We start from the raw sequence: 26,749 nt of genomic DNA, 5'->3' as shown, positions 1-26,749 counted from the left end.
TTGTGTACATCTGCATTGTGGTCGCCTAGTTTCATAATCGACATCTCCAAATTACAACTCGCCCAAAGAAAAGCTGTTAGGTTTATTTATAGCTGCTTTGATATTATGTTTTCAGCCTCATCCCATATGTCCACATTGTCACTGGTACCACCGTGGTATGATGGACGTCAGACCGTCTAATCATGCAACATAAAATTTTATGTGGAGGGCGCCTGCCGGACCAAGCTCTCCTACTGTGCTAATTAACTGGCGGACTGGCTCACTGAGCATAATTTCTTTCGTTTCCTCCTTGAATTGTTTTCTTTCTTTATTTACTGACTGGTGAATTTTGAAATAACTTAGATGATTCTCTCTGATTATAGAACACTAATCAATTTCAAACAACCTTTAACAGACTTCTGTGTATGTAGTAGAAAATTGAAGGGGATATGAGGGGGGATAATTTATTATTATTTTTTAGTTTTGTAGTTGATCTTTAACAGAAATAGCCCTGTGATGATTTTAGGGAGAAAGATTATAAATGGAAAGCGGAAGGAAAAACAACGCACCGATGGTGGGAGACGAACCCACGACCTCCGACTATCGCGTCCAGTGCTCTACCAACTGCGCTACAACGACGGATGTCAAACCTTCCTTTTTCTTTGGTATTTATGTTGACTGTAACCGAAACCTGAGAGTGTTAATCCGCGCCACTCTGTGTATCATAGCCACACAGCAGTGTTTGCGAATGAATAAAGAGAAAAATAAATAAATAAAGTGGCGAGGCACCCAAATGTTTCTGTTTCACTTCCCTTTCTTAGAGAGAATTAACTCTCTATCTTTGCCAAAGATCTATAAAAGCAACACCCCGTGGGCCATTACTTCCACAAACTTCCTTCGTTGAATAACTATTGCGTGCAGGGTTTAACAACCGGACGCGCAGCTGGAGTGTGAATGTCGCGATTCTAAGTGTCGCCGGACTAACCTTGACCATTTCGTGTCCGGTAACTAGATGTTGGAAGTTTCGGAACGGATCAAAGTTTATAGAGGTACGTCGGATTCTATTTTCAAAATTTGATGATAACCTAAAAAGACGAGTACTCTTAGTGCACAGGACAGAGCTTTCGGGATTTTGAGTATGAGCTACACTGAGTAGAATGTTAAAAATCAAATCAAATCAATGTTGACACGTGGGCACAATAAGTGGGTGGTATTACTGGACAAGCAACTCAGTTGTGTGATTTGAGGTATTTTATGCGTAGCGTAAGATCTTCGCTTAGCTTCGTTGCTGTGCAGACCGAGAAGCAATGCCTCCTCGCCGCTGGCTAGCTAGGCACTGTTCACTATCGCCATGCGCTTAGAGCAGTTTGTGGGTGAATCAAATGCATGTGGGATACATATGAAACCAGGAATGCGTGCTACCAAAAAGTACCATAAATTCCGGCTGCCGCGACAATGACCGTCAGTTCCATCACTGCCATCAATACGCAGACCCCATGAGGCGCCACCACCTCGCTCATTCCAGTGCGACAACCCAAGAACTACACGTCAAAACTTATTTTAAATTTATTTAAATTTAATTTAGCTTTAATTTAAAAATCAAATTTAATTTAAAATTAAAATTTTAAATTTCACATGTACTTCTTGGTTGTCGCGCTGGAATGAACATTAAAATAAAGTAAGGTTAATTGGGCTTCAAATTAAACCTAAATTAAAAATAAGTTAAATGGTGTAATTAATAAATAATTACTTGCTTTATTAAAGTAGGTTACTTAAAATAAATTTATAAGTTGAATGCTTAATTTAACATTAATGCTTTTGGAGTGCGAGCTCTCAATGAAGACGTGGAACAGTGGCGGACTGCGTTCGTATAACCTTCAGATCAGCCTCAATGTCAAGCCTTCGAGACACGCTATAGCAAAACAAGTGCTACAAGCTTATGGCAAGTATAATATCAACACAATTGTTACATCGTTAGATAGCTCATGTCGACTGTAAGTGGCCTTTACCAATGATTCGCCAGAATTAAGAGTTTCAGTAAATTGCGCCAAAAAAAATGAACTTTACACAGTAACATCAAGACATATATTGCTGGACATCTTATGTTGGATATAATTACGCTGAGCTAATTGTAAGTCTTAAATAATTGTCGTTAATGTTAGTTACAATCAAAAACAAAACTTAATGCTAAAGCATCATTATATATCGTTGGATAGCTTAGATCGAGTACAAAAGCACTACTCTAAATGCATGCCTCATTATTTACCGCTAAATACAGTTGTGATTAAGAATTAAAGGTTATGCTACAACTTAGAGTCTTTGAGATGGACTCAATCTCAAACCACAAAAAAAAATCAAAATTGGGCTACAGATTTTCCAAAACGGTTAACCCTCGGTTAAACACGGCGATCATTTAAATCTGGGATAGTAATTCGTTCCTCCAGCAGACATAACTTTCTATTTACACGCTAAGTGCTGATAAATAACTTTTTGACCTGACGGGATCACCATACCATATTGCAAAAAATAGCATCTCATTCGGCATCAAAAATAAAAAAGAACGAAAGTTGCTTTCCAAAATAAAAAGCCAATTTGTCAGCCAAATTGTCTGCAGATAAAAGCCAGAAAGCCTATGCTTTATGCAACATTCACTGGCTTGCGAGGGGCGAGCAGCAATGACAAAAAGCAGGAGGTGTCGAGCTAATACTCTAATCTAATGGCATTCTTACCTGTAACTTCATTAGGTCTCTTCTAAAGGTTTGCCTTTCGTCTATATTGAAAGGCTGCTACCGCAACCGGGACCTCATCCCGCGAACTCTGGCTTAGCGGCTCATCATCATCATCATCATCATCGTCATCATCGTCATCATCGTCATCATCGTCATCATCGTCATCATCGTCATCATCGTCATCATCGTCATCATCGTCGTCGTCGTCATCATCATCATCATCATCATCATCATCATCATCATCATCATCATCATCATCATCATCATCATCATCATCATCATCATCAGCAGCAGCAGCAGCAGCAGCAGCAGCAGCAGCAGCAGCAGCAGCAGCAGCAGCAGCAGCAGCAGCAGCAGCAGCAGCAGCAGCAGCAGCAGCAGCAGCAGCAGCAGCAGCAGCAGCAGCAGCAGCAGCAGCAGCAGCAGCAGCAGCAGCAGCAGCAGCAGCAGCAGCAGCAGCAGCAGCAGCAGCAGCAGCAGCAGCAGCAGCAGCAGCAGCAGCAGCAGCAGCAGCAGCAGCAGCAGCAGCAGCAGCAGCAGCAGCAGCAGCAGCAGCAGCAGCAGCAGCAGCAGCAGCAGCAGCAGCAGCAGCAGCAGCAGCAGCAGCAGCAGCAGCAGCAGCAGCAGCAGCAGCAGCAGCAGCAGCAGCAGCAGCAGCAGCAGCAGCAGCAGCAGCAGCAGCAGCAGCAGCAGCAGCAGCAGCAGCAGCAGCAGCAGCAGCAGCAGCAGCAGCAGCAGCAGCAGCAGCAGCAGCAGCAGCAGCAGCAGCAGCAGCAGCAGCAGCAGCAGCAGCAGCAGCAGCAGCAGCAGCAGCAGCAGCAGCAGCAGCAGCAGCAGCAGCAGCAGCAGCAGCAGCAGCAGCAGCAGCAGCAGCAGCAGCAGCAGCAGCAGCAGCAGCAGCAGCAGCAGCAGCAGCAGCCTGACTATGCCCACTGCAGGGCAAAGGCCTCTCCCATATTTCTCCAATTAGCCCTGTTCTGTGCTAGCTGCATCCACTTGACTTCTGCGGACTTCTTAACCTCAACTGCCAACCTAATTTTCTGCCGCCCCCTGCTACGCTTTCCTTCCCTTGGAATCCAGTTTGTTACCCTAAGCGACCATCTGTTATCCTCTCTTCGCACTACATGTCCTGCCCATGCCCATTTCTTCTTCTTAATTTCCACTAGAATGTCAGTGACTTGAGTTATTTCTCTGACCCACTCTGCACGCTTCCTATCTCTTAATGTTACCCTTGCCATTTTTAGTTCCATAGCCCTCTGAGTTGTCCTCAACTTAAGTAGAACCCTCTTGGTTAGCCTCCACGTTTCAGCCCTATAGGTGAGTACAGGTAAGATGCAACTGTTGTATACTTTCCTCTTGAGCGATACCGGTAAGCTGCTAGTTATAATCTGGGAGTGCTTGCCAAATGCGCTCCATCCCAATCTTATTCTTCTTGTTATTTCCTTTTCATGGTCTGGATCTGCGGTTACTACCTGTCCTAAGTAGACATATTCGCCTACTACTTCCAGTGCCTCGCTACCTAACGTAAACTGCTGTTCCTTCCCGAGGCTGTTGAACATTACCTTAGTCTTCTGCATATTGATTTTTAAGCCTACCTTTCTACTTTTCCTGTCTAGGTCATCAATCATTACTTGCAGTTCATCCCCCGAATTACTTAGCCAGGAAATGTCATCAGCGAATCGCAGATTACCTCATCTACCCTTATCCCTAACTGCTCTCATTCCAAGTCTCTGAATACTTCCTCTAAGCAAGCTGTGAATAGTACTGGGGAGATTGTGTCTTCTTGCCTAACACCTTTCTTTATGGGAATTTTGTTACTTTCATTATGCAGAAAAATGGTTGCTGTGCAGTCCCTATATATATATTCCAGCACCTTCACGTACGGTTCGTCTACCCCCTGATTTCGCAATGCCTGCATCACCGCCGAAGTTTCAACTGAGCAGCTAGCCCATCACCAAATCCATTCAGGTACTGGGACTGTTGGTGGATGAATAAGTGTTCTAAATGTGCATTGAACATGCCCTGAAACATAATTTCGACCATTTTATCTTTGCTTGATTCTGTAGTGAAGCACTCTCTACTATAAGCATTAAATCTAGCTAATAATACGTATTGATATCAAGAAACGTTGCAGAAATTGCTTTAGCGCTCACAAAGTACTCATTCCCCGCACAATGGAACTGTGGTTATCACGGAGAACCATTGTGTTATTGTTTCAGTTTATAGTTTCTCATTTGAAAATTTTCTGAGAATACATGTCATTCAACTGTCTTGGATGGAGGTCCTGCTAAGGTAACGATAAAGTTTATTGCCAAAATGTGATCATACCGCAAGTATTGCACATAATCGCATTATACTATAAACAGAGTTGCCTTCAAGCGTTCTAGGTGACGACTGTGATTACTGTAACGTTTATCTGTCCGGCTCTTAAAGAGTAGCTGAGTTACTGGGGATGTCTGACCGAATCAAGAGTGACGTATTCGCCCCTTTTATCCGTTGTCAACAGCACATAAAAAACCAGGCTTTCTTTTCAACGAAACTGCCTCCCACTAAATGCCAACGTGCTCACCTGTGGGCAATATAATCATCTACAGATACTGTGATGCATTATACATAACACTTTCCCTCTTCAGCCAGTACGACTCATTCTGCGTGGTATCTCCGTGGTAACCAGCAAAGGCTGGTCATGCTACATTCAGTGCCTTTAAATCAGCGCCTTCTACTGCTCGCGCCTAATCAGCAATTAGTACTCACATGAACCTCATCGGGTGAAGTGTTATAACAATCACTCAATGAATAACGAAGTAATTGCGCAGCTCATTTTGTCCGCGCCCGCCCTTGTTGCCACCTTCGGGGTAAAGGCGTTCGGCCTCGAAGAAAACGCTATTCACTTTTGCGTCCCGGCCGCACAGGCTCGTTTCTTCGGGCCTTTGTTTTTGCCGTGCACTTACGCATCTCGCGCGCACCGCGGAGCGCGTTCGCCAAGGTCGAGAAACGGTTCCAGCTGGCTCAGAGCACGGATGTCTTCACGTTGGGTGCTTGCCTAGCCAAAAAAACAACCCAGGTGGGCTGACTGGACAACGAGTGTTGTAGCGATGGTTGTGGTGGGATAGCAATGAGGGGCCAGCGCTGATTTCCCTTCTGACGGCCTCCGGGCAAACATGTATTCTGGGCGCCTCTTCGCTAACATACCAGTACGGTGTCGTGTGGAACGGGGAGTTTTGGGGGAAGGGTTTTAATGCAGAACGGTGCCAACATCTGTACAACCGGATGGACGCTACGGTTCTCATAAAAGCGTTTTCGCTTTCAGGCCATTCCATTTCATTTCACTCGGCTTGTTTGTATCACTTTTTGAATTCTTTTCCGCATATTCTTGTGCGGCCTGGTTTTACGTTGCCTCAAGCCAGCTCTTCGTTCTCCTCGAGTCGAGGTCGTGTTGTTGTCCACTTTTATTCGACAGGAAGACGGGCTGTCCTTGGAAGACGCCCCATGCGTTGTATATTGCGCGCGATGAATAAATATAGGGCCTACTTGTAGATGCTGCATGGGATCTACGTACCCATTTTCGAAATGGTGTGAAATTCGAAAAATTCCCCGAAGCCGACACTTATGCCGCGTCCTCATGGTTGCAGTGCTTTAAAACTCGACTGTTTCTTTAGAATAACGTAAGCGGAATCATCATACAACGCCTTGCGTGCAAACGCGCAGTATACCGATCTAAATCTTCGCGTAGTCACATTGTTACGTTCATCCCGGAATTCGTTTCATTAGACTCATTACAGTATTCCTTTTGATAGTGTAGCGATTACAATCACTAATGAATAAGAACAGTGTTTTATCAGCGGGCTGCTCTGTCGGCGCGCGGTTAAGGCTTTGATACCAATAATAGTTTCCTCCTACTTCGGTCGCCAAGCTTTATATGGGTCTTGTAAATATAAGCCCTTATTTACCCACACATGGTAAAGCACCGTGATATTGTCACGATGTATGGGGAAACAAAAAACAATTGCGCCTGCCCACACCAGTCATTCATATATTTATGCCCTTCAATATACCTCCCTACAATGATGACTCCGAACACTGCACGGAACCAGGATTATGCGTACAGTGGACTAACGCTCAGATTATTTATTACGCTCATATAGGAAGGTGCGGTGAAGTGCTACACTAGAATTAACCAATCCTGTTCTTTTCAAATTGTGCTTTTTCGGCTCTTATTGCAGGGATCAAACCACATCTACGATCTGGATATTCAATTCCATAAACTCGGACTCAGTTTTTACTCAGTGAAGCAAGGCGGTTATCCTGCCTCCAGCCATCGATGTATTGAAAATTTGAAAAGAGCAATCAGGAATCATGTTGTATATCGCTGCATGTGTACAGGAGCCATTCGACAACTGGTTTGGTAAAAGATCTTGATAAAAGGTAAATGATAATACCTTGTGCTGAGGACATTACTTTTCTGCTGGGCTTATGTGCCATAACACAAAAGCATGATTGAGGGCACAGTCAGATAATACGGACCGTGGCATAGAAATAAAAAAATTGCGAGCACTGCAAAATCTGCATTGGACTAATGCGAAAGCACGGATGCTACTGTTGGTTGTTTCTGCTTGCTTCAAGTTGCTTAATTCACTTCTTGTTTACCCATTTTAGCCTTTGGTACTTTCAAATTGCGCGCCAATCCTTTCATATGCCCTTTTTTGGGTCTACTTTCGGTTGCGTGACGTCACATCCTTGACGTCACTCTCACTGATTTAATTACCTATTTTAATCTTTCGTACTTTCAAATTGCGCGCCAATCTCTTCCTATGCCCCTTTTTGGCTCGACTTCAGGTTGCGTGACGTCACATCCTTGACGTCACCTAATTTGACGGATTTAATTAACTATTTAGCATCTGATACATTTTGACTTCACCCTGAATGACTGAATTAATTAACTATTTTAGTATTTCATACATTCAAATGTGCCGCCATGCCATTGGCTAATGAGACCATTTTCGCCTTTACTTTTTATTGCCTCTAATTACCTACTTAATTAACTTATTCGCATAATCATTTTTGTGACACAACATTAGTCACCCTCTATCGATTGGCACCACTCATTAACATGTACCACTTGTCAATTACTCACAACGGCTGCGGACACGATTTTGCGTGTTTGCCTCTAATCAGTTACCTAATTACCATACTGGTCTAGTTATTTTTCGGACACAAAATTACGTCACTCTCTATTGATTGACACCATTCATTAACTTCTACCAATTCTCAGTTACTCACAACTGCTCTGGGCACCGTTTACATTTTTTGTCTGTAATTAATTGACTAATTACTTATTGGCCTAATTATTTTTTCGGACACAACAATACGTAACCTCCTATTGATTGACGCCACTCAATAACCTCTACCGCTTCTCGATTACTCACAACTGCTGCGGACACGAATTTGCGGATGCGGTCTGGGGACGCGGCCTGCGGACGCTGCCTGCGGACGCGATCTGCGGGCGCGGTTTGCGGACAGAAATCTGTAAGCACAGCGAAGTAATGCTTTCGCATTAATATGTAAAAATCGAGTGTAACGTACAAAAGACTCAGACCACACTTCGCAATTAGTGCGCGCTAAGGACTACAACTGCTGGCATACCGTGCGATAGTCTAACCGCGTGAAAGTGGTGGTTCAACAGGTCCATTCAGGTGATTAAAAAGTAACTGTCTTTTCTTGCGCGTTTCACAAGGTCCAAGAAGTACCTCAATGAAATGCATCGGAATTGAGTTGTCGCAGTGTCTCCGCCTATTGAGACGCATTATCCCAGTCATCGACAGAACTGCCCTCTTTTCATGAATGCTCTCACGAGTGCAATAGTCGTTTCATCGCCTCGAGCTCGTAAAGATACTTGTTCCCAGCCCCGCCTGCGTGATTCATAGCGCGTTTCCTTCCGTGCGCCTCCTGGTCGGGCCGAGGTCGGAACGACGCACAGTCATCCTAATAGCGTGGCCGTGAGCTAAAGTGTCGATAAATGCAAATCCGTGACGGCTCAAAACGCTCGGGGCCATGAACAGAGCGAAAATGGAGGCGCCCGCAAACTCGAAGGGGCCGTCATTAGGAACCACCGAGCCCGTTTCGACCACCTTCATGGAACCAGACAACGGGAGGCTCTCATTAGAGAGTCGTATAGCAAACGGGAATGCTGTCACGGCGCGAATGCCCTGCACAGGATTAGAAGGGCTTTGTGCGGCTATTAACTACGAGCATGCGCATTTTGACACTGAGTCCGCACCGGATGCTATACAGGGCGGTCCGCTGTTATGACCGGCTACTATAGGCTCCGGAATTGACCTTCCTTGGAGTAGTCGACGACTTCGGTATCTGCCGCAAGATACAGACGCATCATCTACGGCTAATATTGGAGAAGTATACCGCACCAAGGATATATCGCATGGCCGCGCAAAATCTCTATGGTTCGTAGCATGCAGCCTTCATCAAAGGGTCGATTAACTTTTCTCCGGTGGCTGCGCTGTGGCCTAACGCGGAAGCCTTTGTCGCTGTGTCCTGTAGTGAAGACTGGGGAGGCCTCGATGAAAAGAGCAAACGAGGCTTATATGCTTGTAGCTGGGCTAGGACTGAGATTTCGTTTGGAAACTATCAGCGATTTGAACCCGGCTATCACCATATTCGAAACCTTTTATTTTACTTGCAATGCGCCCTCAAGGCTGTCGTTGCAATGAATAGCCGGCTAGTAGGAATAATGCAATGGCTGGTTCTTGTTCAAAATAATGAGTGACTCGGATGGGATGACAATTCGGGATGACTCGGGGTCGGGATGACAATTCACCAGTCCAAGTGTTCGTGCCGTGGGGGAACCTTGAGCATTGTGGTCGTTATTTATAATCTCTAATTCGAACAGAATGGGTTGGCTACGCTTCTGTGCGACATGATTTTATACGGATTTTACAAAAGAGACCATTTCTCGATGCCGGAAATAGATACTGGGACCATGGACGCGCCTGCTCCAATTCCATAGTGTGGCACGGAATATAAGTATAGGAAAAGAATACTTCCAATATTCTAGGTCACTTAATTGTCATCAACTGGAAAACTGTTCATATGCCATGCTGAGTGTTCCATTGCGATTGATACGTTACTTCAGCTGTTACGGCAAAGGTTCTCTGTGTTCTTCATCATCGAGAGTCTGGGATCACGTGATGGACTTTTGCCTATACGTCGCGCCTCGTTCCTTGCGCTAATTTTTTCTTCACTAGGTGTCCAAATAGGCCGCGTTCCGTGAAGGTCACCGAAACTGAGCTTCGTTTCCTCAATTCCCGTAAGCGAAAAAGTGCGGAGGTTCGGCCATAGATCGACAGCTCTTCACGACGTTCGGCGGTACTTACGTGGAGTGGGGCGTTCTCCTCTTCTAAGCGCTGTTTACAATTAACTTCACGAAAAGTTGCTCCAATACGTGCCAAAAGAGCCTGCCGAAGGGAAAATGCAGCCTTTACAATCGCTTCTGACTCCATTGCAACAATTATTGAAATTTCCGCGAATGGTTTATTTTTTCGCGATTTATTTAGTATTTAATGTTTATTATTTATTTAAGTATTTAATGTTTTAGAAATGAGCATTATTAGGGATCCTCCATAAACTAAACATTTCAGCTAGTAGCCTTGAATAGCCGTTTTAGAAATCAGGTCAGTGCGTTTCGACACATATAGCTGATTTCCAGGAACATTAAATATTCTGAACGAATGTACGCTATCACCTATAATATTATAACATAACTTCTGTTTGAGAATTTTTTCTATGATTATCTATGTCGCATGCTCAAATGCTGGCCATCAAAGTGTGTCACTCCTCAACAATGTTTCTCATTCTTTTATCAAACAAAGCAGCACAATATTGTATATTTACGTAATTTATGTATATTTTCGCATTGCAAAGTTTTATATGAAGAGAGAAGTTATCAATGCATATAAACGGCAGCCGGGATCAGATTATGAGGTTGAACGAAAGCACCAGGAAATACAGAGCAAAAAAGTAAGAAACTTTAGTGCGAAGATCACGCACTGCAAAATTTATTAATGTTACAGCAACAATAGGGCCGCGAAGGGCTTTTTATATTTTTGTAGCACTGGAGAAAAAAAACTGAGCAAGTAATTACGATGACTGAAAGGTGGAATGTTTCGTTCGTGGTAGCTTGGTTATATTAATTATTTTGATAACTTAACATTCTCGGAATAATCTGAAAACGGCAGAAATGAAACTGTGTGGTTAGCAGGCTATTGTAGAAGCATTGTGCCTGAGAGATGTTTTTGAATAACTGCCTTCTGCGGCACTGTTGCAAGATATGGAGGTGGTTTCATAGCCCTTTTTTTTCGCTCTCCGAATTTCGCGCTTTTTTCTTTATGCATGACATATAACGCACTCAGGACGTTGTCGGCATGAATACGCCTAAGGGTTACTACTTTATTTCAAGAATGAGCTAGATGCCGAAGATTATAATAATGTAGAAAGCCCGAACATACGAAGGAGGAGGTAGAAGTCGCAGCAACGTGACTTTGGCTAGTTCATTAGGTGTGCGTGCATTTTCTTGACGCCCGAATGCTGGATATGAAGAGATCAGGAAGAGAAGAAAGGTAAAGAGCCAGACAGAAGAGACAAAGAAAGACGGTAGTAAAAGTGCTGTGAAGTTATTCAATGCAGCAGGAAAGTGTGATTGCTGGTACAGGCGTCGTGTTGCCACTGGCATTGAAAAGATACCCGATCCGAATAATTTTAACTAATCTTAGCTTACTATGTAAACAATGTTTACAGTGCTGAATCTCGTCCTATTCATCATCATCATCATCAGCCTGATTATACCCACAGCAGGGCGAAGGCCGTTCCCATATTTCTCCAATTAACCCGGTTCTGTGCTAGCTGCATCCACCTGACCCCGCGAACTTCTTAACCTCATCCGCCCACCTAACTTTCTGCCGCCCCCTGCTACACTTTGCTTCCCTTGAATTCAGTGTCTTACCCTAAGCGACCATCGGTTATCCTCTCTTCGCACTACATGTCCTGCCCATGTCCATTTCTTCTTCTTAATTTCCACTAGAACGTCGGTAACTTGAGTTCTTTCTCTGACCCACTCTGCACGCTTCCTATCTCTTAGTTACCCCTACCATTTTTCGTTCCATAGCCCTCTGCGTTGTCCTCAACTCGTCCTATTAGTTTCGTCGATCTTTCACCGAGAGCCTACATTTCGTTTTCCCTTTTCTACCCATGACGATGACTTTCTGAACAGACATGAACGCTTCAGTGAACGAACGAGCGAATAGAAGACTGAATTATGAGATGGGAGAGAGAAAGAATGCGTAAATCATATATTCACTCCATCAAGCGAGTGACCGACATACCTTTTTCGTCTTCGAGAAGAAAAGGGAAATCAAGACCGCACTTGCAGAAACCTTTATTTTTGTAATCCTTTTACAGGCAACCCAATGAGCCAATACTCATGTTGTTAAGGAGAGTTCAATATCATGAATCGACTCCGATTATGTGGGAGGGCGTATTCAGGCGCTACGTAGGTTTCTTCTACATTCTAATTACTCAACTTTAAGCCAAAAAATGGTCATGATATAAATTCACATTCATGAATAATGATAAATTCGTTTAAATAACAATGAACAATAAAACACTCCCCAAAAAGTTTTAGTTTTATTGGCAGTAGGCCTCCTGTTTTTTCTTTCTTTTTTTTTTAGTAGATTCGGTCCGCAGGTCGTAGTACAATAACATAATCATGAAATGTTGAACATAAGAAAAATCGAAATGCAGCCGCCGTGTCGCATTTCGTTAGAGGCTTTACGCAAGAGGTCTCAATGCATTGTAGTATTCAGTACACGTTAAAGGTCAAAAGCAGATGATCTAAATTATACCGGAGCCCTCCACTACGCCGTCTCTTTAGCCTGAGTCGTTTCAAAATTTAAACACCACGTAACATTACTATAGAAATGATATAGCTAACCTTGAACCGACCTTGCTAACGCACATAATTGCGAACACTTCTTAAATTCTGTTTTATACTTCATGTACCTGCACATTCATCGACTGGCTCAGCTGGTACGTTGCTTCAAACAATGAGACTAAATACTGCAAAATTAGGCTAATGCAAAAAATTTAGTGAGTCTGAATAAGGCAAAATCTTAGATTAGGATTAAGAAGAAAGCAATGGGACTAACCGTAGCTAAAAAAACCACAGCATTTCACTTTTTCTTTTACGCAGATAAAAAAGCAAAGTTTGAAGCAACAGGAAAGAAAACTGGCTGTTCTAGCAGACGGTGCTCAGAAAATGAATTGAAACTAAGATTTCTTATTTCGTCTGTTCTTGAAACCACTCCTCCGGAGCTAGCGTTCTGCGCACGAGCCCACGACAAGGCAGCTCAGCGGGTCATCGACCTCAGATTAAGGAACCGCTTGCTCACTATAACCGAGCGCGCCTCATACGTCCGGCCGGCTTCAGTAGCAGTAACAAAGCAGGAATCGTGTGAGAGCCTCCCTTGCTTTTTCTTTTTTTTACATTTTTTGCTTGCCTTGTTACCATAACGGAGCGGCTGATCACCGACTGCAGGGCGTATGAGAGCTTTTCCCCGTTTCTGGTTTTCCCCCTGCGCCGAAATAAAAGAAAGATAACAAAAATGCTCGAGAAAAAAATGTAGGCCAGTGAACTCCTGTAACAACAGCAACGTCGCTTCAGAGAACATGGGTCACCCGAACAAAGAGATCCATCAAAGGGTTGCATAAGGAAATAGACTGGTCACCCCTATACGGCCGTATTCTGCCAGAGTCCGTGTGGCATACTGACACTCCGCGTCAAAAGAAAGGGAGAGCCCCGAGGACGGTGGGGGGGAAGATGAATGCGAAGGCCAGATAAGAGCGGAAGGCTGGAGCGGTTCGTTTGCAAGCAAAATGCGATACTTCACTTCGTTATCGGTGACGAAAGTGGACAGCGTGCATTACGAACCGCTGTTTCTCTTAGCTCAGCAGGGCGGCCGGCAAGGAGAGCTTAGAGCGAGCGTGAGAACCCGTCCACAGGGAGGCAAAATTGAGAGAGAGTACGCTCCGTTCCGTGATTTTCACTGCGCAGCAGATCGAATAGTCCCTGTCTTGGACGATCTTGTGAAAAAATTTCTGATTGGAGCTATCCTTCTGGCGATGATGGCAGGTACTAGCCATTGTCAGCAGGCTTACTTCCTGTGTAGGCCGGACCCTTCCGGATTTGATATCGGATTAGACCCATTTCTCATCCAGCAGAGGCTAGAATTTCAATGATTTGTTATTTTCATTTCACCTGGCTTCACTTGCCCTACCGCTGTGGGGCATAATAACCAGACTACTCGAGAAATACTAGAGCATACTGTTTCTTCATAATGACCAGACTACTCGAGAAATCGCCGAGGCTTTCCATATTAACAGGAAGCAAAATGTTTGTGTCAGTAAAACGTCCGTAGCATTGACAAAAAAAGAGGTGACCATGCTGCAAAATCGATAGTGCGTCGGCAGGTTTCACCACGTGCGTGTGATGGGCGCTTTTTACATATGCTGTTATTATTTTTTCAAATCTTTTTGAAAAATGTTTTTCAAATTGACTGTGCGCATGTGCGTACACCAAGTGTGTGTGCATATATATGCTCTTCCGTTCTTCCATTAAATCAGTTGTCAGTTCTGCGCCGTCGTTGTCCACTTCTCCTCTTTGTCACGTTTTTGTTGTGCACTTATATGTCCGTCATGGTTCACCAACTCGCCCAATCAGCCGTTCTTCCACCCCTTGCATTTTATAGCCTACTCCTTATGTGCACTCGATATGTGAACAAGTTCACTTCTTAGATAGAATTACGGGGCTTCTGAACTCGCTAAAACATCAACGCAGTACAGGCAGATCAGCTCTGAAAAGATGTGAAACCATCCGCCTATCTAAGAGCATTTTAACACTTGTGACCGTTATATCGCAAGTAAGAATTATAACTTCAGTGTCATTAAAACTCTCGAATAAAAAATGTACCTATAAAGAAAAATTCGATCCCTAGAGTTTTGAGTCTTAGTGGCCCCGCGACAACTACGCGTTAACTGTTCGCTACATCCAAAAGGCGTCTTCATTGTAAGAACCCTCAAGAGAATCGCCGCGTTTATTGAGCAAAGCAGCACACAACTCGGGTGTGAATTACACGAGACCAGCGAGAAGGGCAAAGCGAAATACAAATGAAAAACCAAAGTTTAAGCCAGGCTTTTTCAACAAAGGACTGGATAAGCCCGTAGCGAGCAAAGCGGTGCACAGCGCTCAAGGGCTTTTCCGCTGGAAACGAACGAATACAACAGAAAGACCAACGCGCGCAGGCACGTGCAAGTCGGCCGCACAAAGCTCGCGTTACAGTGCTCAAAGAAAGGACGCCTAAAGTCGACCCGAACCACACACGATATCTCGCGGCTCGGGCTGAACGACTTTGGAAAAGCAGCCCTCCTTCCCTCCCCACCCGCGTTCTGTTTAGGCGCCGCAGTTAAGGAGTCCATATAGCTCCCCTTTGTTTGACAATGCGCGACCGCACTTGGAGTGAGAGAACCCAGAGACAATGGACGCCTGCTGTGCGTCGCATATCTTCACGCAATCGCTTTCTCGCTCGCTGCAAACAGTTTCTCCATGCCTCCCTCTCTCTCTCTCTCTGGAGTTTCTCTATAGAGTGTCTGCACAAAGTGCAGTCCGAACATAGAACTCAAAAACCGAATCGGAGTTTTGGGTGCGGAATACAACGTGTGTGCTGTCAAAAGTGCTGGCTTTCTTGCCGAGTTCGGTGTGTTTTCCAAGGCAACACGTATGACTTCCGCTGCTCTCGCTGTTGTATAATATATTATGCTATGCGAGAAGCTGTAGGGCGGGCACAGAAAGACGTGCAGCGAAGGTGTGATCATAGCCTCCTGGCTCTTTAGTACTGTATCTTACTATTAGAGAGCGTTTTCATAACGCAGTCGAGTAGCGTAGAAATATACCGTATTACCTGAAAGCCGGGTTGAATTCGTAGTGGCGCCAGTTAGCTCCACCGTTATCCGCTAACAGCGAGCCGGCGTTTCGGCAACCGGAGAGCACCCTCGCCGCTACGCGGGAAGACAGGGGACCCCAACCTCCTCTTTCTGCATGGCGGCGACGGTGGTCTACGCAGTCACGTTGTCTTAACTCGCTAACTGCCCTTGCGCAGGTGATAGCAGTAATCAGATGCACCTATTTAAGCTTAAAGCCTAAAAGCCTCCGCTATGCTAAATCTACTTAATGACTAGTGTCGCGCCCTATCACAGTTCTGCACAGCTCTAACGTACGAAGTGGCTCCGTGTAGCAACATTTGTGGACAACGGTGACAGTAATTATAGTGCGGAAGCTGCATCCTTCTGGCAAATTAACCATAATTTTTGTTCCTGAATTATGCTTTTGATTGCTGCATGCAACTAAAAGCAAATGACGTGTTTGCATTGCCACTGCCGATTTCAAATCGATAAAATTAGAGTTATTTCTCACAACAGAACGCTTTTGCTCTCCGCAGCTAAATTCCTCAGTTGGTAAAGAAAAGTCACATGACTTCGCAACGTCATCAGCCTTTAGACCAACCAGTGCGTAGCGATCAAGAAGACTGGTCACGTGAAGAGCGCTGAGCACTGCACTATTGCAGCGCTATGAGTGACGGCAGGAGCCCGAGTTACATGGTTGATAGAAGTTTTCAAATGTGGCAACTATCAGGTGATAATTTATTTATTTTTTTATACTGCAGTCATACATTTGGGATATTAGTAGGGTGGGGGCAAACAAGGCACAATACAATGGCAAAATAAGAGTAAACTGTGGTAATAAATTTAAAGGGTAAAAGAAAACGCCCATTTCAGAGAATGTTACTGAATAAAGGGAGCAAATGACATCAGCGATAAGAGAAAAACGTAAAGTAACTCGCGTTTTTCGAGTCAGTTTCCGTTCTTTGAAAAGAACGGAATAATTATAACAGTTGTTACGCAGCTGACATGGAGCTGTATTTAAAGTATGCCGATTTCTAGTAGCAGTTTCGAAGAGGTCGGTTTTATAGGCTCCTTTTATAAATAATATAATAGCTTATGTCTGCTGATATGATTTCCCTAAAAATAATTGATGACAGGTTAGTTTTTGTTAACATGGAAGAGAATTTCCGCTTTAAACCATTATAAATAGATGTTACCCTTCGATCTGTATTTTTTCTACTTTATTGATGCTAGTTTCTATATAGGGGTTCTAGATAATGGAAGCATTATCTATGCTCGGAAACACTAATGGTAGGCAAGGAGAAGAAATAAAGGGCTAAATGTTTTAGAGCGCGCCTAAGAAAGAATAGCTTGATGATTGCTATTGTACCTAAATCGACTAAGTGTCTAGACCATGGCAGCTAAGATCGTTGGTAACCCCCAGCCCATGGTATTTATCAAATCAAATCAAACTAAATATATTCCGCAAACAAAAGTTTATAGTTTACGTATACAATCACTTCAGACAGGTTAGTGAGCACTGTTAGCACTGTAGAAAATTTTCAAAGCATTTATGTGTGATATTCACAGAAACAATATTTTTGAAGTTCATTGATGTTTGTCCAGATTCGCAGCACGTGGTTCTGCCTTGAAGACCGTTATTAACCAACGATTGATCAGACTTTTTATGTGTCTTAGAATCATCACAATCATCAGCATAACATTTGTTTTTAACAGGCACATCACGCGCAATTACTTTTATAATCAACAGAGAAAGAAGAGGCCCTACTATCGAACCCTGGGGTGCGCCAGAGTCTACACCTAAACGGTGAGACCAGCGTTCGTTAAGATTACGTGTCGTTTCCCACTTGTGAGGTAGGCTGAAATTAATGTGAGCAATTTTGCATTCTTTAGCAATTTGTCTTATCCGTAAATTAACTTCTTGTGCCAAACCTCATAAAATGCTTTTGAAAAATACACAAATATTGCATCCGTTCGCTTTACTTATCGAAGTGGAGAAGTCACGAACTATTTCAACAACTTTGCGTGAATGTTCTTTTCTGAAACCGTGGCGGCATTTTGTGAAACAAAATCCTTTTTTTTTTTTTTTTTTTCAGAAATTCAGATATGTGACTACACATGATACGCTCTAGGAGTTTGCTAGTTGTCAATGTTGGCGCTTCTGAACTATAGTTCTGAACAGCATTTGTTTTTTAGATTTACGAATCTCTTTAATCCTAGCAGTTCGCCAGTCATTCGGTATCTGGCCTTCGTTCATTGATATAAAGAATAAGACTCACAAATACTGAGCAACCTGTTCGGCATAGCTCTTCAGAAAAACGTTACTGATATCTGGATCGCATGGCTTCTTCACATCGAGTTTCAAAAGCATGTTCATCAAAAGCAGGTTCAGTATAACGTGTTCATTAATAACGACATCAGGAAGGACGAGCAGGTAAAGTGAAACACAGTGTTTGCAGTAAAAAGTGATTTATTGTGTTTGTTGAAAGAATTCGAACTTTCTTTTTTTCATAATTAATATGCGGACCCGTATACCTGAACACATGATATGCTCTCATAATCGGAGCGATCAGCCGGCAAAATTTATTAGTAGGCGTCGAAATACAATAAGGTGAATCTGCTGAGTAAAATTTTCGTTGTATTTCATTATTTTTTTTTTAAATTCATCTCTGGCTCTCCACTTGGTCGAAATTTGGCTCTCCGGAATAAATGAACCGGAGTGTTTTTTGTTATTGTTCTTGCGTTTTCTTCCTCACTTCATGTCGAACGTCTCCCGCCAAGCATTCACCACTGGTCTACGGGTTGTCAGGAGCTATGGCAGGTGACGTGGCCGAGAGTTGTCTAATCTCCGAGTTACTAGGCTCCTATCCTGGCTGGGATCCAAGATTGCTGAACTCAGCCCCAGGTAGACATCTGCTATCATTAAAATATCTCCCTCTCTCTCCGAGGTGTCCAACGTCATGAAACTTTATTGTCCTACTCAGCAGGGTACGAGGCCTGTGGCAGTAGGTTTTGATCCACAACATCCTATAGCTGCTAAAAAAAAAATGCAGAATTGTAGGAAATACGAAACTGATCACCTCGCACTGAAATCAATGAAACCTATATGAAGAACATTGTTTCTAACGCTATCACGTTCCTCTTAAGGCGACATGAGCGTCTCCACAATTATTAGTGCCGATGTAGGAAAGAAAATTAAAAAAACGCCAGTGTCAAGGCAGGAGTGAACAGCCCACTTCCATTATATTCGCTACACCGTTTAGAGAACTAAATTAAAATGCAAGGATTAGAACCAAAGTTAAAGATGCCTTCCAAGTCGAAAAAAAAAATACAGAACTGTGTCAAAAATACGACAAAATATCCTGTCATAACCATCAAATTTTTCTGTAATTCTGTAGTACTTTTCTGTAGTTTTTCTGTAGTACATTTCTGTTGTCTGTTGTTCTGTAGCACTTTTATGTTGTAACGACAGAAATATCTGATGTTACTACAGAATGTTTTGTTGTCACAACAGGTTTCCCGTCAAAAACGCACAGAAATTCTGTCGTAACACCAGAAACCTTTCTGTAGTTTTTTTCGACTGGGTTGAAAGCGAAGACTCCTTTGAAATCTCTCCTCTCATACGTAGCTTCTTCCATTGCGCTTTTGCTTTGCGTCTCGTCTCTAAGGCTACCACTATGTGGCGGAAAGCGCGGTACTCCAGGGGATCGCGAGGCGACGAAACCGTCCTTCGGTGGGGAACCGAACACCTTCGACGTCTGGGCAGTTAGCCTACATACATGGCGACCCACGCTGAGGGGTGATACTGAACGACGGTGGCGGCAGACAGTCGACACCGTGATGAGAGCGCGAGGGCCGCGCTGGGCCTTAATGACAAACACGCGCGAAAATGCACCGGGACTGCACGATCGCGAATCCAATACCGCATCAAGAAGCCGTAAATTCCTTTCCTTCCATTTCTTTTTGCGCACTGGCCACGAACGCGCCTCCGCTGAGCTCGTTCCGCACTGACCACTAATTCGATGCAGCACGAAGTGTACTGAGCTCGAAACAGGCTTACTCGCCAAGGAAACGTCGCTTGCGTTGAGCGAAACAAGCTTGACGCAATGTAATAGGCTAGTGAAGCTCTCCCCTTCAGAGGTGAGTAAATGCAGACTCAGACCTGGAGTGACGTTGTGCAAAAATGACTGGCGTCCTCAAATCGACTGAAACTAACAGATGCCACACTTGCGGCCTATGAGAAGAAAAAGCAGCAGTGTAAGATATCAATGAGGCTAATATAGCCATAACAAAATTGTGAGGCATGAGTAGACCTGCATTGCGTAGTTGCTGAACTCAATTAGTTGAGTCAGTACTACATAGATGTCTCCTACTCATAAAGCAGCACACGTAATAGCTCGGACAGAAGCCGTATTACCAGCAGTATTAGCAGGAATAGCAGCATTATCATCATTTTAAATGGTAGAGATGCTGTACAGTGCGCACTAGCAGGAATAGCAGCATTATCATCATTTTAAACGGTAGAGATGCTGCACAGTGCGCGATAACATTAGCAATGAGTAGTTTAAATTGTCCTTAAAGCCTGTGTAAGTAGGAAAGACTTAGAACGACCACAATGACGCAGCGCATAATTTCTGAAATTGCCGTGGAAGCCGTTAGTAGTTACAGTGGTAGAAAGCAAGAACATGTCCTGCCTGTTAGCAGCGAGATGGAGTAGCTTTAATGGTACATAAAATGTGGCAGGGAAAATATAAAGAGTCCGTATCAGATTAAAGTCGCTTAACTTGGCTTTTTGGTTGTGAAGGAACTTTCCGACAGGCGGAGCAGAAATTGTCTCCCCGCGGCGCATACTAACGCATCACTAAACATAGCAGTAACAAGCTATTGGCTTGCGTTGACAATCCAAGGATTCGGTCCCTAGAGGTACTGCACATATTTTACGCAACATAACCCAGAAGAACCTAAGGACTTATGAAGTGTGTTTCTGGCACCATCTACCTTACTTGACGCTCTTCTTCGGATATTTGAGAAGCTCGCATAAAAATCAGAAAAAAAAGAGCGCGACTAACTGGGTGACTGTGGACCACGAATCGGCGGCAGCTACCCGGATAAAGCGATCGCAAACAGCGTGGCCCCCGAAAACAATCAGTGAGAGTGCCCTTGAGGGGGGGGGGGGGGGTGACCCGGTACGCCATTTGTTTCATTATCGTCCTCCGTAGCCCCAACCAGAATACACACACACCGGCCGCCCATGAACGCACAGCCCTTCTTACGACCTGCCTCACATTTGTGATGCGAAGGCAAAAACTATGAATACAATGGCGTCATGTATACTGCGCCCGCTGCTGGCCCACTGGACTACCAAACAACTGGTGGTGCTCCCTGCCCGACCGTTGGCAGCGAGTCCCGGACGTGACGGGCGGGAGCGTTGTATTCTATCTCCACTCGGCCGGTCAGATTATTTGCACCGTGCGATCGGGTATTATACGCGTCGGGAGCCTTGAATTTTTGCATAGAGACAGAGGGGGATAGACTAAGCAATAGAAAGATAAAGCACCTTTCCATTGTGAGTGCCTGAAGCCTCGTAAGCGTTTCGCCCATTCGTAACGCCCGTATGGAGGACCAGTCATTCACTGGTGGGTCCCTCTTCCTCAGAGGCCGGGGTCGGCCAGGCAGGAAGCGGACAGCGTGCAACGTAGATTCACACGGAGCTCGGCTACCGCTAATTCCAGCTAATTAGCAACGCGAGTCCTTGAAACACGGTCCGAGACGGGAGAGGGCGGGTCTTCACAGAGCCTCGCTCGGCAGCCTGGCTCCTGAAAGGGCGTGAGCACGGCGCACGCAAAGACACACAACGCATTCCTGAATACGTCGCCCGCTCGCACGCCTTCTTTGCTGTCCATCGTAGCCACCCCTTATTTGTGCTGAAAGTTTTCTCTCCCATCTCGCGGCTCCTTTGACTTCCGATAACGGCGTTCTTTGACAATGGGCGTAGCTCGTGCACTGTGACGTCACGTCGGTTCTTTTGCGGTGAGCACGCCGACTCACTTTTGTTTATCCCGAGTCTTTCCCATTCTCTCGTATTCACGACGAGTACGCTGTAGCCGTCGGGGTTATATTGTAACTTAGTCGAAATGCTCCCCCTCACCCTCCCCCTTTTTCGGCTCGACGCCGACGGTCAAGGTATGCGCGAAGAACGTGTGGGACGACGAACGGATGGAGAGTTCGACAGGGAGGGGTTACAGACACGCCCAGGCCGTTCTCCTTTGCTTCTTATTCTCCAGCGGCCCAAAAGCCGCGGAAAGCGAGGGAAGGCTGCTTGGCTGTCACTGTCCTCACGCCACCGCGGTGGCCCTTCTTACCTGTGGGCCGCAACGTCGAGTTTTTGTTGTTTGAAGCTGCTAAACGATGAGTCACCTCCTCTCAGCCAGTAGGTATGTGGCGGAAGAAAGGAACAGTTCTTGGCGGCAGTACGGCCGGCCCAGGAAGCAAAGAAAATAACAAGGAAGGGAATGGCCGGACTCTGCAGAAGGCAGGCCCGTGGAAAGGGAAGGGACAACGCTCTCTTTCCGCTGACGGCTTCTCTAACGGCTTGTCCGTTAGAGCCGTCAAAATTCCTTCTCGCCCATTGTCTCCGCGGTTGCAAGTGGATCAGTGGAGACGCATATATAAGGCTGGACGCCAGCGCCAGAGAAAGCGAGAAGTCCTGAACGGTTCGTGCTAAGAGCAAGTCTGTGGTTCCCTACCAGTGAGATACTCAACGAAGGAGCCCTTCGCTTACCGCCTGGAAACATGCAGATCTTCGTAAGTATTCGCTCGCCGGGAGTTCCTAGTTGGGCGTGTTTTCGGATTTTGAAGCATATAGGTACGTGTCTATTCGAATTTAGCGGAAAGTCGCCAGTTAAAGCAGTGAGAATAGGTGGTTTTGTGGCTTTTAAAGGCGTTAAGGTATCAGTGTTTCGGCGGGTTTGTAAAAACCAACGCCTTAGCTGCACGCTGGTAGAAATTCCTTAGATGGCGTAGCCAGCAGGAGTCATGTAGCTGGGGTCATTCTTGAAAGGCTTTTGGGATAGCGAGGAATTTAAAAGCAAAGTATCAACAGCTGCGCGTCGAAATTAGTAAAGTTCTCCTTAATCGTATCTCAATTACGGTAGATGCGGTTTTACAAAACCTTCAATTTTTGGCTGCCTGGCGAGGAAAACGACCTAAAACATTTTTTACCGGAAAGCACCCGTCCCGAAGCCACGAGACATAAATTCTGCGTTAATGTCGCAGGATTGCTTAAACGCCAATTTCGCGCCCTATGAAGCCGCAGGTTTATGGCTCTTTTGCAATTGGGATCAGTTCACAATGCGATGAACATAACGTGTTTTTCAGCATGATGTGGTTATTCAGAAAACTATGACTGAAATTTTCTTTGTGCGTTAGATTGCAGCAGCCCTACTCAGCCTTGTGGCTTCGACCTTTGGTGGCGGCTACGGTGGTGGCTATGCCGCGGCGCCCCTCGCCTATGGCGCCACCTACGCTGCTCCTGCCGTGGGCTACGGATACGGCGCCAAGACGCTCGCCTATGGTGCTACCTATTCCGCTCCGGTCGCTGCCTACGCCGCCCCTGCCGTAACCAAGACGGTATCCACCACTTTCGCCGCTCCTGTCGTAGGTGGGCACTACGGCGGATACGGTGGATACGGCGGATATGGTGGATACGGTGGATATGGTGGATACGGCGGATACGCCGCACCTGCTGCTGTTGCCACCTATGCGGCGCCAGCTGTTGCCAAGACCGTTTCCGTTGCTCCAGCTTACGCAACTTACGCTGCTCCTGCCGCTGTCGGGTATGGCCTCTCCGGATACGGCTACGGTGGATACGGTCACGGAGGCTACGGCGGATACGGTCACGGCGGATACGGTGGATACGGACTCGGCGGTTATGGAGGATATGGAGCCGTCGCCGTTCCAGCTGTAGCCAAGACCGTCGCAGTCGCTCCCGCCGTCGCCAGCTACGCTGTGCCTGCCGTGGCCAAGACCGTGGCACCTGTCGCAGCTTACGCCGGCCATGTTGGTCACTACGGAGCCGCCGTCGCCGTGCCGGCCGTGGCCAAGACCGTCGGCTATGGAGTTGGCTATGGTGCAGGATACGGCGGCCTCGGATACGGAGCCGGATACGGACTCGGCTATGCTGCGCCAGTGTATGGCCACTACGCGTCGAAGTACTACAAGAAATAAGAGGTGAGCGACGTATTAACGTTTGCAAGGCAGCCCTTGGCTTGTTCTATAAATATGGCAGTCACTTGACGGCCTGCAGCAGGCATCTGACCCCGCTGGTCGTTGCATTGGTTTCGCTGCTGAAAATTCTTGCCAAGTTTGATGTCGAGAACATGGAATTATCTCTCATGGGTTAACTCATTGAAACCTCCCAGTTGCCCCTAGTTCTGAAGAACTTCATTTTTGAGCGAAGGTAACACGATGCAATAACGTATACAGTTTCAGACATGTATACGTCCAGCAAGAACAATTCACTAATATGATTGGCTGGCGGATTGAGTATTTAGAACGGTTGTAAGGTGAACAATCCGTCTCCACAGACTAGGGCTTCGTCGTACCATTTGCTTCTAATCTGTCCCACCAAGGTCAACGTTGAAGTTCAGCGGACAAAATCGCATTTTAAATGGCGCAAAATCTAGAAGTATTAGTAAGTTATAAAATAGCGTAACGATAAAAAATTCGTTATGTGGTCCAGTATTATTTCAGGAAAATGTGACGGCATGCTGAGCCTATAATCTTAAGGCTGAAGAAAACTGGCAGTTCATATTTAGAGCATTATTTTATCAGTGCAAAAATGCGCATAAAAGGAGTTGATCAAATTGCGTCATTTAAATAGCCTTCTGGTGTTGGCTGAAAAATGCAGAGGTATTTAGGGAACTTTAGTCAGCACAGTAATAAGAAACCATGGAGGCAGAAAGCTACAGGGGGCCAATAATTCGAAAAATGGCAGCTAGAGTCGAAGGCGCACAAAAACGATAACTGAAAAACAAGGGTGAATTTTCACAAAATAGCGTTCTGCACTAAAGAATTTGAGTGTTGTCGTCTTTGGTAGTAAAACAAAAGTAAAGGCAGTCCATATCTGCAATCCAAGGGTGCCGAGTCTCGGAGATTAAATCAGATGAAGATGCCGAGCTTTGCAGATGAAATGAGTGTGGTGTATAAAGCACGCACTTTTGAGCGTGCATTTTGGTTAGTCGAAGTTCTGGCGAAACAGAATTAGCCAAGCAAATTTGTTAGGTGTCCACTTACAGAGGACCCGGAGCTAAGGTATGTTTTCGTATTATGCGGTTTCCGAGTAGCCCGCTAAAAACACAGCGGTAGCCCAGCTTTGAATCACGTAATGAACAAGGTTAGAACTGCAGTGAAATGAAATCGCGATGTTTTGAGGGCAAAATACTTTTTCTAGTAGCTCTGGGCGATATTCAAGGCAACGCTTTATATACGCTGCGGATTTTGTTGGTCACAACTTGTGTGCTTTGAATCTCGGCGCATAAAGTAGCGCATCTGGATGAAGTATAGTAGCTCGCTAAGGTCATATAAATTTTGCCATTGTCCCGACTTGTTTACGTGCGGTTAGTAATTTTACCGTTACGACCGTAATCTGGCAGCTAGATTTTATCCTGCGGCCTTACATAAATGTCTGCAGTTTATCGCATTCGGCTTTTACACATTTCACTTCTACTTTTTCTTATGGGCACTACTGAAACTGCCATCGGGACCCGCCGGGGTGGCGCAGTGGTTACGGCGCTCGACTACTGTTCCCAAGGATGCGGAATCGAATCCCGGCCTCGGTGGCCGCTTTTCGATGGAGGCGAAAAGCAAGGCACCCGTGTGCTGTGCGATACCAGTGCACGTTAAAGAACCCCGGGTGGTCGAAATTTCTGGAGTCCTCCACTACGGCGTCTCTCATAGACCTGAGCCGCTTTGGGACGTTAAACCCCACAAACCAACCAACCAACCAAACTGCCATCGGACATTTTAATTTTTAGTTAGTGCATGATTTCTTTGGTTAACTTTGAATGCGTTTAGGCCTTAACTGGGAAACTGAGGAATTTCGTGAAAAAATCAACTCGATCAAAGTAATCCGGCTCACGGGCCTTTCGACAGCTGAGTATTTTGCAGACCTTTGCGCAACTTTGACAGAGAGGTTGCATTTAACAGACAAGCGCGTTCTATCCCGTTCACACTTGCGAATATTCTACAGATAATGGCTGCTAAAAGCCTTTGTTTCCAAAAACTGAAAATGTTGAAATTGCTAATTTTTGTTTTTATCTGGTCTTTTCTCTGACAGCTCACCGTGACCACCTTGTGAGAGGGACGTTGTGGCACTCGCAGATTTCTCGGGCTTCTACCAAGCATCAGCGCATCGGACGAGACTCACCACTGAAACAAGCTTTTGCACTCCTGCTCTTTATTTATTTTCCGGCTCGGCTGACGTGTGCCGCCGAAGCATCTCTCGTTGGAAATAAACATACAAAAAACCCAGACCCATCCTATCGCTTACTCTCCAGCACAATGTAAAACGGAACGCGAGAGCAATCCGGCTGCGACGCGCTCCTAATGCACGCTATTTGAGTTAGGTTGAAAGTCCTTTATTAAATAGGAAGGCTTATTATGACCATGGGTAGGGGTAACGGGGAGTAAATAGTATCTGCGTAATTCCGGTTCCTCAACGGTAGGGTCCTTTGAGCAGCGTCACCTGGCGACAGATAGCGGAAATATTGTAAAAATGAATAATAGCGGGGTTAAAGCTTGCCGCACTCGTTGCTTCACTGGCGCAATGGATTGACACTACTTACCTTAGCCCTAAGCGAATAAAACATCTTTTCGAATCCTGTGAAAGAAGCTTTTTTCTTTTAAATTTGTTTTATTTTTGATTTATCCACAACATTAAATTAAGCTACCAAGAACATTCCTGCGGAGTGTTCCCCTTTAGGTTGCAATATGTAGTGTTTTTATTTCTTAATAGCCGC

General features: G+C 45.2%; 1 protein-coding gene across 1 annotated transcript; it reads left to right on the top strand.

Moving 5' to 3' along the window:
• Window positions 1–22,440: 22,440 nt before the first annotated feature.
• Window positions 22,441–26,528, top strand: LOC146189132 (uncharacterized). The gene is made up of 3 exons (XM_084603223.1): window positions 22,441–22,535; window positions 23,160–23,960; window positions 26,068–26,528. The coding sequence occupies exons 1-2, from the start codon at window positions 22,524–22,526 to the stop codon at window positions 23,955–23,957; spliced, it is 810 nt and encodes a 269-aa protein (XP_084459349.1). The 5' UTR covers window positions 22,441–22,523; the 3' UTR covers window positions 23,958–23,960; window positions 26,068–26,528.
• Window positions 26,529–26,749: the final 221 nt, after the last annotated feature.

The sequence above is a fragment of the Amblyomma maculatum genome, chromosome 5 (assembly GCF_055883805.1).
Source record: "Amblyomma maculatum isolate TAMU_Amacu chromosome 5, ASM5588380v1, whole genome shotgun sequence".
Taxonomy (NCBI): domain Eukaryota; kingdom Metazoa; phylum Arthropoda; class Arachnida; order Ixodida; family Ixodidae; genus Amblyomma; species Amblyomma maculatum.
Note: the sequence above shows the minus strand (reverse complement) of the source record. Positions and strands in the feature narration are given on the sequence as shown.